This window comes from Microtus ochrogaster, chromosome 16 (assembly GCF_000317375.1).
Source record: "Microtus ochrogaster isolate Prairie Vole_2 chromosome 16, MicOch1.0, whole genome shotgun sequence".
NCBI lineage: Eukaryota > Metazoa > Chordata > Mammalia > Rodentia > Cricetidae > Microtus > Microtus ochrogaster.
Window position 1 is genome coordinate 1812658 of NC_022018.1, and position 20505 is coordinate 1833162.

Below are 20505 nucleotides of genomic sequence, written 5' to 3' on the forward strand. Positions count from 1 at the left end.
ATTAACCAATGAAAGCATCGGATAGACAAATGACCCTCCTCCATCACCAGAGTACTAATTATTTTATTGGAAAACCATGAAAGATACTGATTTTGATATATTCCACTGACAGGACAAAGGGAATATATTTTAAATTTCACTTAGAACATCTGTTTAAAGGGAAGCATGGGAAAGAAGTACTGAGTGCCCACAAAAGCACTGTATACAGCTGACACCATCTGTAATATGGATAAGACTACAGGACTCTGCTCCATGCCCTACAAAACACAGTAATAAATGAAATATGTACTTCTCACTTTGCTATAAAATATACATCAAAAATATGTATTCATTATAGATAGGAGGCCACAGAAGGACCTTAAAAGTGGTCTCCTACAACAAGTCACAGACAGACAGACATTCTTTGGAAGAATCCAGAGTGGTTTTGCTGTTGTTTGAGACAGGGTTTTACTTTGTAGCCCAAGTTGATTGGAGTGCACTCTGCAGCCCAGGGTGGCCTTAAGTTCTCAAGACACTTCTACCTCAGTCTCCCAACTGTTGAGATTACATGCATGAGCCACCATGCCAGGCTTAAAAGTGCTTTCTAATATAACAAGAGACTTTATGGAAAATATCAGGATGCACACACGTGTGTATATGTGTATCATATGTGTGTAATATTGATATAAAATGCATACACAGATGTAACAGTATAGTTATAGCCTACTATATAATGTAGTTATGGCCATGCTTGTTCCTTATATGCTAAATTTGTATTCCAGTGTTTCAAATGAAAACAAATGGGCAACTTCTATCTGTAACCAACAAGCATAGGCAAAGTAAGTACAGGCTTAAAAACTAAATACATTTTAATGACACCAGCCATATGTAGCCCTAGGTTTTATTTCAGTTTGAATGGCCAACTTCAGAAGAAAGAGTGTGTTCAGAAAAGTCCTAGCATCAGCTAAAGTAGAACCTGGAAATGTGGGCCTTGTCCCAAAGTTATCAATCAAATAACTGCCGAGAGATTTTTCCTAGACTTTAAGGCTAAGCTGTTCTTTCTATGGCTGCTATAAAATCAAATTAATGTTTTTGCATAATACCCACCACAGATGTTTGGGGAATTTTAAGTCTATAAAAAGCCTAGTACATGAACCATTATTTGTCTTCGTTGTGATTCCCCCACCACACACAAACACTGAGAATGTGAACAATGGCTGACCCATTCCAGTACGGGCCATGTCAAAGTAAAACAGGAAAAGCGTGAAAACTGTTCCATCATGGATTCAATGTGTGTTCAGTAATTTCTGGACCATCAGATCAGCTGCTTTGTATTTATCACCAATATAAATCACCAACACGAGCTGAGCGTGAGGGAGGAGCTGTTTGTGAACCTCCTTTGTGGTTGTTGTTAATATGTAGAACAAGTATCATCAATCCGTGGGGACCAAAGGGCCTTGATGTACAAAATCGATGCTCCCAGAATGTAAAGAAGCAGACACCTGCTGCTCCCTCTTTTAAGTCACATTACTGCCAGACGAGTCAGTGGTCACTAACATGAAGCACACACAAAAATCAACTTTGTGTCTGTTCTTATAGACTACCTTGTATCCAGACAAAACTGCGTTACCAGACCAGCATGGAGCAGATGCGCAGTGTGAGCTAACTCTCAAGCTGGAAAGTGGCACTTTGTGTGACTATACAAAGTCTAGGTCAGCATCTTTCCTAGTGCGACTGAAGAACAAATGCCCCTGCGCTGGTTTGTAGGGACAGAGAAATGCCCCTCTTGGGAGGCTTTCCAAGGGAACCATGGTACCCGACCACAGGCTGAAGCCTCTAATCAGCCCAGCAGACCCAAACCTTTCACTGTGATTCCATCCAGTTTCTTCTTGCATATCCTTGTGCTGCTGACGTGGACAAACTGAGGAACTCGTGAGTCCTGTGACCTCCAGTAAAGCCTACCTGGGTAACTTGTAGATGCTAGCAATACAATCACAAAGACAAAGGCAAAACTCGACACATAGGTTGTTTCTATTACCCTTGGACCCTTGGCGTCCAAGAAACCATCTTGATAAGACTCACCTAAAAACGAAGTCAGCTTTATCAATTTCCGCTCCACAGAGAGACTTGTTCAGAATTCCCCCATTGCCAACCACGGCACACTGGTTGTAAGGGTAGTTCACAAAAGGCTGGGACTAGCAGGAGAGAGCAGAAACCAATCATGACACAATTGCTTGAAAATCAAAGCCAAGGCTACAGTGTGGCTAAGTTGACACCATCTAATTCTCAGCACCCCAAGAAAAAAGAAAGCATGTTATCATCAGCTGGATCCCCGAAATTTAACTTTTCATGTGTGCTTAGAAGTCCATAACTCCCTCGTCAAATCCAGAGATATGTCTATAGTTGAACCTGGGTAGGAGGAGGCAGGTGCATCCTGGGAGCTCCAGTTTGTGGGCCAGCCAGTCTGACTGAAACTGTGGGCTCTGGGTTCCACAAAAGCCTGTCTCAAAACAGCAGGTGTACAGCGATCGGAGAAGGCACCCAACATTTGGTACTGGTTTCTTTGTATATGAGTGCCCTTGCATATGTGTGCACATATGCCATACATTAAAAACATGCAATGTCTAACTAATTAAATAAATAAATGCATAGCATATGATCAACTTATTATAATTAAAAAAAACATCATGTAAGTTTGTATCATTTCTCTTGGGAGGGATAAACACTACATAAAATACAATAAAATATAAGACAAAAATAATATTCTTATAATATAAACTACAATATAAATTTTTAGTTAATACAGAGTTTCTCCATATAAAAGCCCTGGATGTCCTGGAACTCAGTCTGTAGACCAGGCTGGCCTCAAACTCACAGTGATCCGCCTGCCTCTGCCTCCCAAATGCTGGGATTAAAGGCTTGTGCCATCACCACCTGGCTTAATATAGTGTTTCTGTTGAAGCTATTTTATCAAGTAACCCAGGCTGGGCTCAATATCACTATGTAACTGAGAATGGCCTAGGATGCCTGATATATCTTCCCCTACCTTCCATGGACATATCATACTACATAGAGAAATTAAAGAAAAATGAGAAAATCATGTATTGTGTATTTCCACCAAACATGAGCAGTTCAGAGTTAAAAAGAGAGAAAATAAAGAAGTTGGAAAACAGCATTAAATCTGTAACTTTAATGTGTAGAATTAAAGATAATTTATCAATACTTTCTTTGGTTCACTAATCCTTAGACAAGCAGGCTCAGTGAAGTCACTGGACTTATTCAGGCCAACCCTACAGATGGCCATCAGTGTGCTTTGGGGACTCTCTAGTCTGACATTTTTTTTTTATTCCCTTCTAGGACTCACCCATACTGTTTATCCTAAACGGTTGCCTACTTCCCCCATGTCCTCCTCATATAAAATAAAACTTTGCCATTCGACATACATGTTTCTCTTGCTGATCCATTCCCTTCACATAAAAGAGTGTCCTAGGCTTTGCACACACACCACAGTGATGAGATCTGTTTGTTCCTTCCACTGGAGTGTACATCCTCACAGGCAGAGAACATGTGTCTTCATTTTTTCATTCCCCCTCATCTCTCACCCCAGAGCTAGATTAACGCAGTGCTCATGGTGCACTTTCCATAAGCACTTGCTGGTCCAGCGCTTCCCCCCTAGTGCAATCCCATTTGTGTGTTAGAGCTGGCTCATTTGACATCGCAAGAGATGACTGGGCAACACTCAGCAACTCTGCGAGCTGGCAGTTAAATCACCGACAACAGAAAATTGGCTGTGATGTTAGTATCTAAACCAAAGAGTATGGGAGAGGCTACAGAACCAAGGCACCCCCTCCTCCCCAGAGCAAAGTCACTGGATCCTCTGGCAAGATCCTAGAAGTTCTGAGCTCCTCAAAGTGCTCCAAGACCCTTGAGCCACGATCACTGCCACCTCCTCATGACACTGCCTCTGAGAAATGCCCAGCAGGCACACAGAGCTTTCTGTAAGCTTGTCTTTATGTTTTAATTGCCACATTGTATCTATTGTATGAGAGACTGTTCCACATGCATAACTTACTAGCAGATTTAGCTCACACAGCCACTGTGAGCATTTTAAAGATGGAAATGTAGACGAACGAGCTGAAGCAACAGCTCTGGACAGGCAGAACTGGGCTTGTGACCCAGGTAGGCTGGTCCAAGCCCCTGCCCAGTCCAGTTTCTTGCTAGCCAGTGAGTGGATTAGCATGTTCATGATGTGGTTCATCCCTGTCTATCCAGAAGGCCATTGTCATGCTGGCTTTTAATAAATGCTTCCCGGATAGTGAAAGCTATTTCCCATTTTTGAAATCCAAGCCCAGGATGGCTCCACAGTTTTGACTCCATGGTTTTTCAGTAAATTCTGAGGATGGGATGCAATACTGCAAATATGCTCTTTATGGTACAATTGAAACGATTACTAAGGAAAACACATGTCAAATTAAGCCCTCAAAATAATGACTGTTTTCTCTGGTTTCTTGGTCAATTGGGAAGAAACAGCTGTATGTTTGGTGAACTGGTGTTCAGTGGGAGCTGAAATAAAATACAAACTTCAATGTTCCCCAAAACAAAACAGCATTTGGAGGCAGTACTTCACATTTTTTTTTATGGAAAAGTTTTCTGGCAAGCTGCTCTGTGTCTGGTGGTCCTAGGAGGTGTGGGCACAGAGGAGCAGGGGAGACAGTGTGGACCATGGGAAGAAGGGCTGGCAGGAGGTCGGCTCCAGGCTGATCCCTAGCCCTGGAAGGGGAAAAAGGAAGCAGCACATGGTGACAATGTTTTACCCAGGTCACCCAGCAGAATTTCCTGTTTGCCAACCAAAACAAACAAACAAACAAAAATCAGGGTAGTTGGAAATGAGTGCAGTTGTTAATAAACAGAATTATCAACTTTCATCATCTTTCAAGCTATGTTAAAGACAGCATCTCTGAGCTGGGCAGCAGAAAGCAAGGTCAACACCAGCAAGATGTGCCTGGATGGAGAGATGCTGCTTACTACGGCTCTCCTAGGCCTCCCATGGGCATAGCCACATGTAGTTACTAGCATTGATTTCATTTACTGGTTGTTTCAATGTATCCCACGAATGTTTCATGAGGGTCTTGTTTGCTTTGGATGTTTTTGCCTGTAATTGGAGTTAGGGGATAAAACTCAGAACCTTGTACCTACAAGTGCATGAATTTCGTGCATAAACTACCAAATGCAACAAAGATTTTTTCTTAAACTTTCTTGAGGTACACTTATTTACAACAAACTGCATTCTTTGGTTAACTGTTTATAAACACCAAATTTATCTTTATTTTTAAAAATCTTCTCTGCTTCGTGAGAAACTTCTCTGTCCTTTTCATCTAGAAAAGTTGCAGCATTTTCCTCTATCATTTTCAAGTTATTTCTCATTTATTCTCAACTAATTATTCTTTCTCTGTATTGTAACACAAAAATATTGAGTTAACTTACATAAGCCACACAAAACTAGTTTTGAGAATTCAAACATCTAACAAGGGCAGAATGAATTATGAAACCCTATCTACGGATAGCAAGCTGCACAGATACAGAGATCCCATCTGATCATATCAGTTCGGTCTAATTGCTTTTAAACATCATAAGGAAGACATCTGTGAATTCATGATTATAAGGAATGAAGTGTTTTTCATGACAAAAATCTCCCTCAATTTTGTACTTGCAGTACATGAAAATTATATTTTCTCACTGTGCCCAGCAGCAGAGGACATATCATTTACACATGCTTGTTTACAGACATGTAGAGAGTGTATATGTGTGCTCGGAAACGTTCTAGGAGCCTGAGATACAGCAGCGGGCACAGCAGACAATATACTTTGTCATGTGGATGTTGCATGAATTGTCCACAAATTCTTATATAGTGGCGTCACTAAAGTAAGTCACGTAAAGCCTTTTGTATGAGGATGGGCTTAGTCATCCAAAATGACAACCGAAAGGGTCTGATCCTAGGCAAAACGTGGTGGTCACTTCCCCAGCCCCAAAAATAGAGCCCTGAAATGTCGTGTCTCATCTCATTCACTGAAGAGTCTAGGGGGATGGATGGCTCAAAGAATTTATTTATGTAATAAACCCTCTTCTTAGGTAGCCACACTGCATTCTGCATTGCCTCCATAGGGACTGGGGGTGTAGCTCAGAGGTAGAGCCCTTGCCAAGCATGAGCAAGGCCCTGGGTTTAGTCTCAAGGTGGCAAAACATAAAAATAAAAGAACTGGATTCTGGCAGGTCCACCACTATACACGTCCCATTTGCCATGAGATAGCATGCCAGCTTTAAAAGACTCATTCATTAGTTACAACCTCAAACCAGCCTTACTCACCACTGGGAACATTTGGAAAATGTTCTCTCGGATGGGGATTTGCCTCTTGCTTTCCACCTCATAGCTCATGTTGGTCCCCATTGGAGTGTTATTCTGGGAAACCACGAAGGTCTGAACTGCGTCACAACAGGAAGCCAGCTTTGCCCTACAGTGGATGAGAATAAAGGAATAAGCCGAGGAATATGACGAAGACACCTAACACGGACACGACAATGGATACAGCACCAGGGAATCTGGGCTGCTATGTTTCAGAAGGAAGGCAGGCCAAGCACTGAGGTGACATCACTCCTCTGCAGCCCCGGGTGGGAGGATGGTGACCTGTGGGGTGTATGTACGCCCTTGGGTGGAAGCCAGCTTCACAGATGCAACAGGTCTGAACACAACAGTTGCAGAGATAAAAAACTTCCTTGCAATTAGATTGCCAAGAAAAACAGAGAAGTGAAAGAATCCATCCTTGAAGTCCCTTAGCCATTGCTATGCTCTGTGAGGTTTCAGTAGCCCATCGGAAACTCTGTTCCAAGATAATTTCAAGAGGGTGAGCCATTCCACAAAACTTTAGTAAGAACATTGTTATTTGTTGCATTTCTATTTTTTTTTACATTTTATTTTTATGCATATGATTATTTTATTTGCACTTATGTCTGAGCACCAACTGCATGCAGTACTTGCAGAGGCCAGGAGAGGGCATCAGGTCCCTTGGAACTGAAGTTACAGATGGCTGTGAGTAGCCATGCGGGTGCTAAGAATCAAACCTGGGTCCTCTGGTAGAGCATAGGGCCATCTCTCTAGTCCAAGTTCTTTGTTGGCTTGTTTTTTTAACCTTTATTTTTCTCTTGTACTTTGCATCCCTCTACTCCTCCCAGGCCCTTTCTCTCTCCCCCAGATCAACTCCTCCTCTGTTTCCCTTTAAAAGAAAGAGATCAGGTCTCCCAGGGATATCAACGGAACATAGCCTCATAAGATACAATAAGACTGGGCACAAACCCTCATATCATAGCTGAATCCCAATCCCATATGCAGCAAAAGAGTCAGAGACACCCCCATCCACATTGTTGGGAGTCCACAAGAGCACCAAGCTATGCAACCATCAGGCATATGCAGAGGACATAGCTCAGACTCATACAGGTTCTGCGTTCTTGCTGCAGTCTCTGTGAGCCCCTACGAGCCCTGCTTAGTGGATTTTGTAGGCTGTGTTATCCTGGTGTCCTCAACCCCTGCAACTCCTGCAATCCTCCCTCCCCACTTCTGCAGGGTTCTCCTGACTCCACCTAATGTTCAGCTGTGGGTCTCTGCATCTGCTCCTCCAGGTGCTGGATGATGCCTTAATGATGACAATTGTTTAGCCCAAGTTTTAACTGTATTTTATCATGAATTACTGTGGTTAATCTCTTACTGTGTCTAACTTATAAATTAAACATATATGTGCACTACAATCTATATACATATATGTAATATACATAAACAATGTGTCTATACATATATACTATGTATATTCAATAAATACTATGTATATATGCCATATATTTCACGTGTGTGCATACAAAATGTACACATATTATATATAACACTATGCCATATATTCTTTATATACATATCTATTATATATGCACTATATACACACATAACATACATATATATTATTCACATATATATATATATATATAATATATGTAAGGCCCAGCATTACCTGGAGTTTCAGACAGTCATAACTGGGTGGGATCTAAAATGGATCTCTCAAGGATAATAAAGAAAAATATTATACCATTGTTTTGTAATAGGCCTACCTGAACTCCTCCTCCGAGCCCACCTCCGTCCCCTTGGAACTTGGCCTTTTAGTGAGGACTCAGGGTCCTCCTAGTTCTTTCCCAGAGTCCCTTTCAGCCCTTCCTTTTATGCCATCTCCAACCCTTTGTGACTTTCCCACCAACCCGCAGAATCATTCTCTAACAAGGTTTCACAACAGCCACCTTGGCTGGGACCAAGTACAGTATACCCACCCATCAAGGTGAAACCTGATATCTACATCAAAATGTACCACAATCACCACAACTCTGGATGCCTAGATCCCAGTGCGAAAACACAGAAATGAACAGTCAATCAACATGCCTCCCCAGATACACACTAGTTAAGTGTGGTGGCTGTGGGTAGAGAGTGGCTCTGCGTGTTTGCAGGGAGTCACAAAGGGATGAAGATGGTTAGGAAGAATGGCTGAAAGGGGCTACAGGGAGAGTCTGGTGGACCATGAAGTCTATTGTAATGGACCCTGAGAAAAGCAACTCAGCTGAAGCATGAGACAGGTACTTCAAAATGGCAATTCTGAGTATGTTCAAGGACTTTAGAGAGGATGTGTATCAATACCTTAATGCAGACAGAGAAAACAGTTGGATGAGATAATGGAAACAATGCAATAAATAAAAGTAGAGTTTATCAATTGTTGTATAATAATTATAAAAATATAAAAACTAGTTTGAGTAGCACTGCAGTCACCTACACAATAACATATAACCTTTTATTTGAGAGCAATCGATAAGTACAATGATTTTTGAGAATTATGAATTTGGGTGGTAATTCCAAAAGAAATTCCAGAAAAATATCAATTACTATTCAATACATTTAGAAGTCCTGGTTATTATAACACAGGCCAATGTCAAAATTTCCGAACTTACATGCTGTTATGTAATGCTTTAGGGACATTGATGTCAAAGCATTTCTTAATAATTATTCCAGGATTATTAATGAATCTTAAAGCCAGGAGGAACTTCTATTTATACAACAAAGATATCTTTTTGCTGAGGTATGTTTTCTCTGTCCATTTTCATAGGAACTCTTAGAGTAACTGAACATGGAAACCAAGCACCTAATTAACCTTTCAGCCTCGCGAGAGTCTGCAGAATTTCTCCTTCCTTTTGTATTTTCTGAATAGTAACCATTTTTTATTACTTTCATCATCTTATCACTCTTGAAACTTGTCTTTTTTCCATATTACTTATGAAATATGCATACAATTGGGACCACATACATTGTCTCTAAGTGGGACCTGGCTGTAAGAGTCATTATAACAGGTCTTTTCCAACTCCACGTTTATTGTCGGGACGCACTTTTAGACACATTCCTACTGAGTTTTGTGCTTTTGAAGTGACATGATGCTCTAACGTGTTGTGCTCATTTAAAAGTTCCCCCTCCCGAATTTCAGGAATTCACAGTGAATGGAAAGTGCAGGTAAAGTCATCTGTACTCAAGGTCAAGGCTTCCTACAGCACTCATCAGGCAACTTCCTTCATAAAAATGCTGTGCTCTTCTTAGTTCATTTCTGTTAGCTGCTTATTGTTTTCCATCCCTTAGGATCTAACATTTCTAGAAGAAAGTTCATGAAGATAACCAAAGCAAACAAAACAAGGCAATGAAAACAAAGGAAATAAAAATACTAAGTAGTTTTTAATTATAAACCTAATTTTTAATAACAATTCCTTTGTCACTCTTCAAACTCAAAACTTCATTTGTACTTATCACTTTAAATGTCTCCTTAATCCAGTGTAATAAGAAAGGGCAATATAATAAATTCGCATTTACTTTTGAAAAGTAATTTATTAAAGATATTCAGTACTTACAAGAATACTACAAAACAAAAAATGCTAACCAGGGTTTTTAACTAGTGGTTTTTTTTATATCAATAGGTATTTCTGGAATTATACTATTTAAGTGGATTGTAATAACATTTTTAAATTTACAGGAAAGTTGGAGGTTGAAAAATGAGCACTTGAGTAACCACCAGCTGGATTCTACAATGAACTCTTTACTAAATATGCACTGTTGCATATCTGTAAGTCATATATACTGTTGTTTATCTGTCTGTCCATAGGAACTGTTGTTGTTTTCATCTATCTAAACTGAAGGTCTCATTGTGACTCAGCTTTCAACACCTTTGTCCCCAGTGGTGTGGTGGTTTGAATAGGTATGGCCACCCACTGACTCATGTGTTTGAATGCTTGTCCCATCGGGTGGCACTATTAGGAGGTGTGGCCCTGTTGGAGTGGGTATGGCCTTGCTGGAAGAAGTGCGTCACTGCAGAGACAGGCTTGGAGTCTCCTATGCTCAAGCTACACCCACTGTAACACACAGACACACCCCCTGATGCCTGTGGATCAAGATGTGGACTGCTCAGCTCCTTCTCCTTTCGTATCTGCCTGCATGCTACCATGATGACAGTGAACTTAACCTCTGAACTTTAAGCCAACCCCAATTAAATGTTTTCCTTTATAAAAGTTGCCATGGTCATTGTGTCTCTTCACATCAACAAAACTCTAAGACAAGCAGCAACCACTTTTGTGGTTATTTTTCATTTTAGACTGGTTTTGCTATTACAGAATTCTGTTTTATTTGTGTAGCACGTTTGTTTAGCCATTGACCTTACATTCTTTAGGAAATCACAATAAAAATGATCATCAGCAGGGCGATGGTGGTGCACGCCTTTAATCCCAGCACTCGGGAGGCAGAGGCAGGCGGATCTCTGTGAGTTCGAGACCAGCCTGGTCTACAAGAGCTGTCTCGAAAAACAAAATAAATAAATAAATAAATAAATAAATAAATAAATAAATAAATAAATAAATAAATAAATAAAATGATCATCATTAGGTGCAGGTGCATGGTGCATGGAAGCGGGGTAGTTCATTCCTATAATCCAAGCACTCAGGAGGTTGTGGCAGGAGGATCGAGAGTTCATGGCCAGCCTGGGTTGCATAGTGAAACCTTGTTTCAAAACAAAACAAACAGAAAAGACCAATATGAACATCTAGTGATGAAAACTGCCCTCCTGGGAAACACCAACACATCAGAGTAACATTTCCATGTCCTTTAGGCTGACAAGACTTGCAGACCTCTCCTGGTCTACAAGAGAATGATAACTGAACATGCTTTGTTTTACCCCATCTTGTCTATGCAGAAGTAACAAAAAACTAAGCTGCTTCTAATCACCAAGGAAACCAGAAAACAAACAACACAAGATAACAACAAAGAAACTGCTATTCCTTTCCTATCCCCCTAAAACCAGTAAGTCCCGATGGGTTGATCTGAAGTCAACCATGTGCCACAGTGATAGGTTTACTGATTCTGCCCTTCTCGTGAAAAGTGAGGACACATTAAGAAATAGAGAATGCTGATGATGTTAATTACAGCCTCACTTCTGGGCTCCTTACCATCTGCCGTGAGAGGTTTCACAGCCTTCTACAGTAAGTGTCGAGATTCGTGAGCCACACACCTGTAAAGCCCTGCGCACTTTCCTGAGAACTGGCAGACACACATTATCCCACTTAGTTTCCACAGCTGAAAGGGTGGTAGACATGATTATTAAACCCATTTTTAGACCTAAAAACGGGGTTCAATTGTTGTGGAATATTTGTGTACACTGTGAAGATGTGTCTTTGTCAAGGCACTTTCTGATTGGTTTAAGAGAGAGCCGAATGGCCAAAAGCTAGGGAGGAAGAGGTTAGGAAGACTTTGGGGGAGAGAGAGGACTCTGGGGGGAAAAGGTGAAGATGCCAGAGACTCGAAACAAGTCGGACATATAGTACAGAGGGAACTGAGTCACGCAGCAGAATATAGATTAATAGAAGCAGGTTAGTTTGAGTTATAAGAGCTAGTGGAGAAAAAGCCCAAGCTAAGGCCAAACTTTCTCAATTAATTATAAGTCTCCATGTCATTATTTGGGGGCTGGCAATCCAAATCGAGTCCAACAAGAAAGCAAGCTGCAGCTGGTATGTAAGTGGGCCGAGCAGTCTGGTTTAGCCTGGTAATTTCAGCACTATGGCAGAAGGTTAGACAAGTCCAAGGCCTGACTATGTGGTGGATTTGAGGCCAGCATGGGCGACACAGTAAAATCTTAGAGAGGAGAAGTGAAGAAAGGAGGGAGAGAAGTAAGGGAGACCAAGAAATGCCGACTGTACGCGGCTGAAGCTGTCTGATGATATTCTTTCCAGTCTATGAGAATACATAAAAATTGGGGAGAAATACTGCTTCTTATGCCTCTGGATTAAGCCTCTTCTGTGGGAACACATTTCAAAATATTTCTACGAGGACACAGGTACTCACAGTTTCAGGCAGGCAGCATCTCCTATTGCTGTGTGCTTATCCAGGCATGCCTTACAGGCCATTGTACAGCTTATGCATATTACATGCCCCAAGCTGTTTGCATAGGGCTGCAACCCTTGAGCTCTTGTTTCCCATGGAGAAGGTACAGAGGCCTGGACTGAATCAGCACCGTCAGGTGACCCTATCACTGTGCCCTAAACTCTTGCTGGGTGCCACCTACAGCCACTTCTTCCATACAAAATTTAAAGAGGAGAGCATGCTCACCCTCTCCTCCTGTCCCCTCTCCCCGGAGCATGTCAGTTTCCTGAAGTCAGGAAAGGTCATGAGTTTCTCAGCAACACTTAGCTTCCAAAGAGCAAGCTGGTCCTGGAGAACCCAGCTGAGGATGTTTAGCTTTGACCTCTAAAGATGGAATCTCAAAATGTGCAAATGTATCTTTGCTTCTCAGACGACCTCATACACACTTTTGAGAAAAGAATGTGTGTCTCTGATGTGGTTGAGATGCCTTTTCCTTTCCATTGTAGGTGTGCTCCCTTCCTTTTATTATTTTATTTTATTTGCTTTATTATTTTATTTGTATGGAATCTCAAGCAAAATTCCCTTTTGGTTCTAAGAGGAATCCTGCTTGAGTTCTCCATGAAATGTTAATCACTCCTTAGGGCAGACAGTGGGCAGGACAGTACAGGACAGTCTGCAGACTAATGACCTTCCAGCCTGGGCCCAGGGCTCCTATGCTTTCCTTCTGTTTACTACTCTGTGAGATTCCTTAATGAGGTGTGGGCCACTCAGGGTGAGAGAAAGGCTCAGGCTCCGTCTACATCTTAAAAAGGAGCTACATTCCTAGGGTTAGCTCCTTTTCTATAATTCTAATGAGATTCTTAGGAAAGGAGGTTTAAAACATAAAGATCAGCACAAATGTAGAGGCTTTATTGTTTACCATCCTAACCCCTGCCAACTAATAACCCAATTTCGTTTTGCCCTCACCTAAGGCAAGCAATCAATCCTCCATCTGATTCTCTCCTACGTATTCTCTTCACTTTCTTATTTTAAAAAATTAACTTTTTCTAATCTATGAATGTCTCTCTGTGCACCTGCTCTTGAGCCTGCAGAGGCTAGAAGGTGGCACTGATCTGCTAGAGTTGCAGTTACAGAGGTTGTGTGCTGCTGTGGGGAAACTGGGAACCACACTTGGGTCCTCTGCAAGAGCAGCAAGGCCTCTCAACCACTGAGTGGTCTGCCCAGCCACTCTTTTCATTTCTTTAAATTTACAATGAGCAGAAATGTATCTGAAGCTCCTTTCTTGTTGCTCCCCCACCTTGCCACAGACAGCACACGATTCATTGACTGACCAATAATAACCCACCATTAGCACAACAAATGTTCAATGTGGTCTCACCTTCTGCCAAATGCTTTGCACCAAATTTAAGTCCAGCAGAGATCCTACAGACTGCACACAGTGCATACAGTTTTGCAGAGGGGGTCAATTCAAGCGCCCCAAGTGAAGGAAGTCACAAATCATATTCATTGGGCCTTGCACGCTCAGCAGTCTTCCTTCAATTCATTCGTGCCTATTTAGTGTCTATCAAATCTTTAGTACTGGGAGAGAGGTTGTCTATACATTGGTGAATAAAACATCACTGCCTTTACAGTGATCAGGGACTATTAAGGAGAATGACAAGGAGAAGTTAATTATAAGGTATTAAATGACAAAGCTGAGATTTAAACCCCATTAGGAGAAAGAGTCTTTGGAAGCTGACCATGCATACATGAGGTCATGAAAATGGAGCTGTAAGGATATGAAGTTGTTTTCATGTGCTCCCTAGAGAAGGGCCCTAATCTGATCTCAGTAAAGCTGTGCTGCCATCCTGATTTTGGACTGCCCACTTCTGGAACTGTGAGAGATACGAGCTGTTTAAACCTTCAGCTTGTGATATTCTGTTACAGCTGCTGGGGCTGACTAAACAAGGGTCAGTGCCTGGCAGCAACCCAGCACACATTTTACTGGGAAGCCAGCAGGCAATCTTCTGAGGCCAAGGTCATGGGAATTAGAACTTACAAATTATTAAATACGAACATGGATAAAACATGACCTGCCTTCTGGGAGCTTGCTTACCTAGGGGGAGCTATAATTAGTATGTTGGTATTGTCTGACATAATATAGATTGAAGTGAGATGGCCTGGTGGGAGGAGCACATGGTTAGAGCCCCACCACTAACCCGGGGCACAGGGAAAGAACTTACAAAGACACTGAGACCGTCCAGTAGATGAGAGCCTCAGTACGTGTTTGGGGAACTAATAGCCTGAGCTTGGGAACGATATTACGTTTTTATCAGAGGACAGAAAGCAGCAGGAGACCAGAGAAAGGAAGTGACTGGCAGGCTACTGCAAGAAAACCTTCTAATCAAACATTTAGATGATTTCACTTTTAGTTTCTCTTTTTAGGAACCTCCGTACTGATTTCCACAACAGGGACGGGTTTACATTCCCACCAGCAGGGAAGTAATCAAGCTAAGCCGCCCCTGGAAATATATCCAAAGGAGTCTAAGTCAGCACGCTACAGAGATAATAGCTCATCTGGGTTGATTGCAGCACCGCGAACAATAGCCAATTGGAACCAACCTAGGTGTCCATCAGCCGGTGAATGGATACAGAAAATGTGGTGTACAAACACAGTGGAGTTTGATTCATAAATAAAAAAGAAAGTAGGCCATTTTCAGGAACAGGTCTAACACTATATGGTGTTGTAGTGAGATAAGCCAGATCCAGAAAAAAACAAATCATGTTTTTCTTTCATCTGTAGAACCTTCACTGTGTGTGTGGGGGGGGGTATATATTATATGCATAGATATACATCAATACATATGCCATGGAAATAGATGGGGGTGGAAGAGAACAGGCACTAGCAGGGGTGAGGACAGGAAGATTAATGGGGACTGAATACAGAGCACATGATAGAATCAAACAAAAGTGTCCTTATGAAGCCCATCACTTTGCACACACACTTAGGTCTGTGAGAACCACACATACATGATACACAGATACACATGTGAGCAAAACACTCATCCACACACTCTTTTTAAGAAGTTTTCAAACCTTAGCTTGACACCAGGCAAGCGGTTTAGGGTACAAAGGGGAGAAAAGACAGGTCTGGGGTACATTAATTGAGTTCAGAAAACAAAGATAAAGGATAAAAACTGCTAGTGGACAAGGCAAGTGCTGAGTGACAGGTGTTCTCAACTTCCCTGATGCTGTGATTGTTTAATACTGCTCCTCATGTTGTGGTGACTCCCAACCAAAAAATTATTTTCACTGCTACTCCATAACTGTACTTTTGCTACTATTATGAATTGCAAAGTAAAGATCTGATATTCAGGATCTCTGATACGCAACCCCCAAAGGCGTCACGACCCACAGGTTGAGAACCACTGTTCTAGACTCTCTCTAAAGGCAGGTGGAATCCGTTTATTTCACAAACACTCTTCAAGGGTATCTCCCATTTACGGACAGTGAACATGACAAGCCCATCCCTGTCTCCATCTTGTGCCTGTCACAGTACAATTCGAATGAAAAGGAAAATGGAGAAGGCCCAGCCAGAAGAGAGCAATGCAGGTATGAATGGTTTATTAACTATGGTCAGCAGGAAAGGTCAGCCACATGAGCAATCTTTTTTCCTCCAAAGGGTCACAGAACCACGGGGAAGAAAATCAATAGATGCCTGTGTAAGCAAAGAACAATCTGAATCTCCTCCCCAGGGAGCCATAGAGAATACTGTATTCATAAACTTAATAAATTTTTGAAAAGGTAATAGAAAACACTTTAATGAAAGCAGGAGGTTTTTATTTGGGTTGTTCAGCGTCCAGCTCTGTTAAGGGCAGAAGGTGGGTAGAGCAAATTAAAAGTGTAGAGAAATCAAGATGGGACAAAGACATGGATGGGCACAGTACAAGACAGGGAAGGAGAAGGAAGAGTCATGGAAAGGGAGAGAGAAACAAAGTACCAGGAAAAGCAGAGGATAAAAATCAGGCCATGTAGACAAGAGAGAAAGAGAGAGATGCAAACATGTGCAGAACCACAGCTCTACACAGGCAGATAGAAAGAAAGAGACACACCAGACATCCAGACAAGAACAGACTGAGGAGGAGCATAAGCCCCAGGCTCCAGTACACAGATGGGGAATATGAGGAAATACAAACAGAATTCCTCCAAGAATTTACAGCATGAACTTATTGGATCTTCAAAACAGCCCCAGAAAGAAAAAGCAGTTCTGACCACCTCACTCTCCCCGGGAGTTTCAGGTGCAGAAACCAAGTTAGAGAAGAAGTGACTAGCCTGAGTTCACACGGCTAACCGGACTAGGATTTGAACCTGCTCATGTCATCACATCCTTCCCTTCTCAATTCCGTCTTACAAATGTACAAATAAATAAAACCATAGCAGAAGTCACAGATGGTTCACCTGGTCACTATCATAAGACATAGATTGACTTTTATTTCATGGGGAAAATAGATACTGGGAAATTTTGAAAAACTGTGATTAATTTTTTTAAATTATTTATCAGATTTAAGATTTAAGCAAATGGCTTGAATGACTCAAAACCGGAACAACATGGTGAATTAAAAATATATGTTGATAAAGACAAGACCAGGAAGGGTTGTAAGGGGTAGATAGATTTGAAACAAATTAAGAATAAGAAACTGATAACATTTGGTGATTGCATAGAAATAGGGAATGATGGCCAGGGTCCAACAATGATGGTCGAGCTTCCAACTGAGAGCCCTGTGGCCTCCAGGGAAGATCCAGACAAAGAGAGGAGGATAGTCTCCCACCCACAACACAGCTGCTGACTTAGTATGGTTTTAATTCTTATTGAGACTTGTAAATGGAAACAGGGCACCTAGTGCCAGCAGAAAGGACAGTGAGTCTGTGGAAGAGGAGAGTCATAGAGTCTTTGAAAACATGAAAGGGATTCAGCCACTCGATTGACTTCAGATGCCTTTTGTAAGGAGTACAAAGACAAGGCCGGATGGAACTCTCTAGAATGTTCCTAGTGCTGCAGTTGCTTGATCGTGCCCGGCTTTTGCCAAACTGCTAAAGTCAACTGTGAACTGCATAAGTGAGGAAAAGCTAGCCTAAAAATACAGAACCAACTAAGGTGACTCTTAAGACGTACTTTAGTTTTCAGATGGAACACATCCAGGTTGCTATCACTGTTGCAGGGTGAAGCAGATGTAAAGAAGTCATTTGTGAACTGCAGGTCTTCACCTCTCCTCCAAATGCAATGTCCCAGTCTCACTCCAGCTCTGTAGTAGATCCCTACTGCAGCCTCTCCGCCGCCCCCATCTCTAGAAGACCACATAGATCTCCTCCAACGTTCCCTCCCACATTCTTCCTCTTATTCTAGCTCCCCTATCAAGCCCTTTCCTGGGAACACAGTAGCGACATAGACCAGTAAAGTAGATAGTCCCACAAAGTAGGTGGGCTAGCTTCAGATCTTCACTGTCCTTCCTTCCCTCCAAATCCAGTCCCCCAGTCTCATCCCCAGCTCTATAGCAGACTACCTACCATGACCTCTCTTCACTCTCTGCCCCATTCCCAAGGGACTAAGTAGATCCTGGTTGGGGCGGGGGGGAACCCTGCTTTCCTCCCTCCTATAGACGCTTTCATTCTCCCAGCCTATCCCCATCATCTCCCAATACCTAAAGACCCATTATACCCAGGATCCCCACACCAAGCAGGATCTCAGAAGCATTCCCTATCAGCCAATACACAACCACCAAATTCTCCTAGAATCAGAGAGGGCAACAGAAACCAAAGAATAAAATTGTAAATGAACATGGTGCTTTTGTTTCCTGGCTGCCCAGACCCAAATAATCACAAAGAAACTATATTAATTACAACACTGTTTAACCGATGGTTCAGGCATATTCCTAACTAGCACTTACATCTTAAATTAACCTATTTCTATTAATTTATGTATCTCCACAAGGCTGTAGCCTACTGGTAAGGTTCTGGCATCTTTCTCCTTTGGCAGCTACATTGTATCTGCCTGACTCCACCTTCTTTCTCCCTGCATTGAGTTTAGTTTTCCTACCTAGCTTTGCTCTTCTCTGCCATAGGCCAAAGTAGCTTCTTTATTAATCAATGGTCACAAAATATATTCATAGCATACAGAGGGAAATCCCAGATCACAAAATACCCATCCAACAAAGACAAAACCAGATACCAGCACCTAGAATTATAACCACTCCAAATATCGATGCCTGTGTAAAAGTAAAATGAATAAGAGTCATGACAATATGTCTTCACTAAAGCCCAGCAACACTACTATAGTAGGCTCTGAGAGATGCAACGTAGCTGAAGCAAAAGGGAAGAACTTTAAAATAGCTTTTATAAATATGATAGAGGTCCTTAAAGAAGAAATAAATAAATCCCTTAAAGAAATATATCTAGAATGAAATGAATAAAACAGTTCAATACCTGAAAGTGGAAATACAATCAATAAAGAAAACCCAACTGAGGGAAATCTGGAAATAAAAAATTTAGCAACTTGCACAGAAATCTCAGAGACAAGCCCTACCATCAGAATATAAAAGATGGCAGAGAGAATCTCAGGCATGGAAGAGACAATAGAAGAAATTGATACCTTGGTCAAAGAAAATAATAAATCTAAAAAACTGCAGATACAAAAAAATCTAGAAAATCTGGGACACTACAAAAAAACTAAGTATATGAGTAATAGGAATGGAGGGAGGATAAGAAATCCAGGCCTAAGGCACAGAAAAAGTTTTCAAAAAAATCACAGAAAAACTTTCTCAACCTAGAGAAGAAACTGCCTATCAAGGGAAAAAACCTACACAGAACACCAAAAAGACTGGATCAGAAAAGAAATATTCCTCAATCAGAACAGAAAATTCCCTCTATAGATATAAGAAAAATACTAAACATACAGAAGAAATAAAAAAATATTAAAGTTGCAAGAGAAAAATACCAAGAAACACATGAAGGCAGACCTATTAAAATAAGATCTGATTTCTCAATGGAGACTCTAAAAGCCAGAGTCTTAGGGTTTCTGATGCCGTGAAGAGAAACCATGACCACTTATAAAAGGAAACATTTAATTGGGTGGCTTACACTTTCAGAGGTTTAGTTCATTATCATATGGTCCTGGGGAAAGAGCTGAGAGTTCTATATTCTGACAAACAGGCAACAGGAAGTGGTCTGTGAAACTGGGCATAGCTTGAGCATAGGAGATCTCAAAGCCTGCGCCCACCCACAGTGATATACTTCCCTCAACAGGGCCACACCTGCTCCAACCTCCTAATAGTGCCACTCCCTATGATCTTATGGGGCCAATTACATTCAAACTAAGACAGGCCTAGACATATTATCTACAGATTATAAGAGATCACAGATGACAGCCCAATATACTATACCCAAAAAACTTTCAATCATAATAGATGGAGAAAGAACAACATTCAATGATAAAACCAAATTTAAGCAGATATCTACACATCCAGCTCTACAGAAGGTGATAGAAAAAAAAAAAACCTCCACCAAAAGAGATTAGCTACATTCAAGAAAACATAGGGAATAAATAATTTCACACCAGCAAAGTCAAAAGAAGGGAAACAGGTGCACACATACATACACCACCACCACCACCAACAATGACAACAATATCACCATTACAAACACCACCACCACTACAAATAACAACAACAAAATAAAAGGAACCAGCAATCATTGATCATTATCATCTCCCAATATCAATGGCCCCAATAAAAAGACACAGACTAACAGAATCGGTGTGAAAGCAGGTTCCATTCTTCTTCTGTAACCGAGAATCACTTAGTATCAAGGGTAGACATCACTATAGGGTAAGAAAACGGACCTAAGAAGCAAGCTGGTATAGTCACTTTAATACCTGACCGAACTGACTCCAAACAAAACTAGTTAGAAGAAATAGAAGAAATACATACTCATCAAATAAAAAATTCACCAAGAGGACATCTAAGCCTCAAATATAAGAACACTCAAGTTCATAAAAGAATCAATCACTACTACATTTTATTTATTTA

The 20505-nt window shown here is 41.3% G+C and overlaps 1 protein-coding gene across 1 annotated transcript in view; it reads right to left on the reverse strand.

Annotated features, from left to right (window-relative positions):
- St8sia6 (ST8 alpha-N-acetyl-neuraminide alpha-2,8-sialyltransferase 6) overlaps positions 1-20505 on the reverse strand; it is a 131005-nt gene that overhangs the window by 4252 nt on the left and 106248 nt on the right. Inside the window, exons 5-6 of the mRNA XM_005354635.2 lie at positions 6344-6488; positions 2062-2174 (exon numbers count right to left, since the gene is read on the reverse strand). Coding sequence (XP_005354692.1) covers positions 2062-2174; positions 6344-6488 — 258 coding nt within the window. The remainder of the gene's footprint in view (positions 1-2061; positions 2175-6343; positions 6489-20505) is intronic.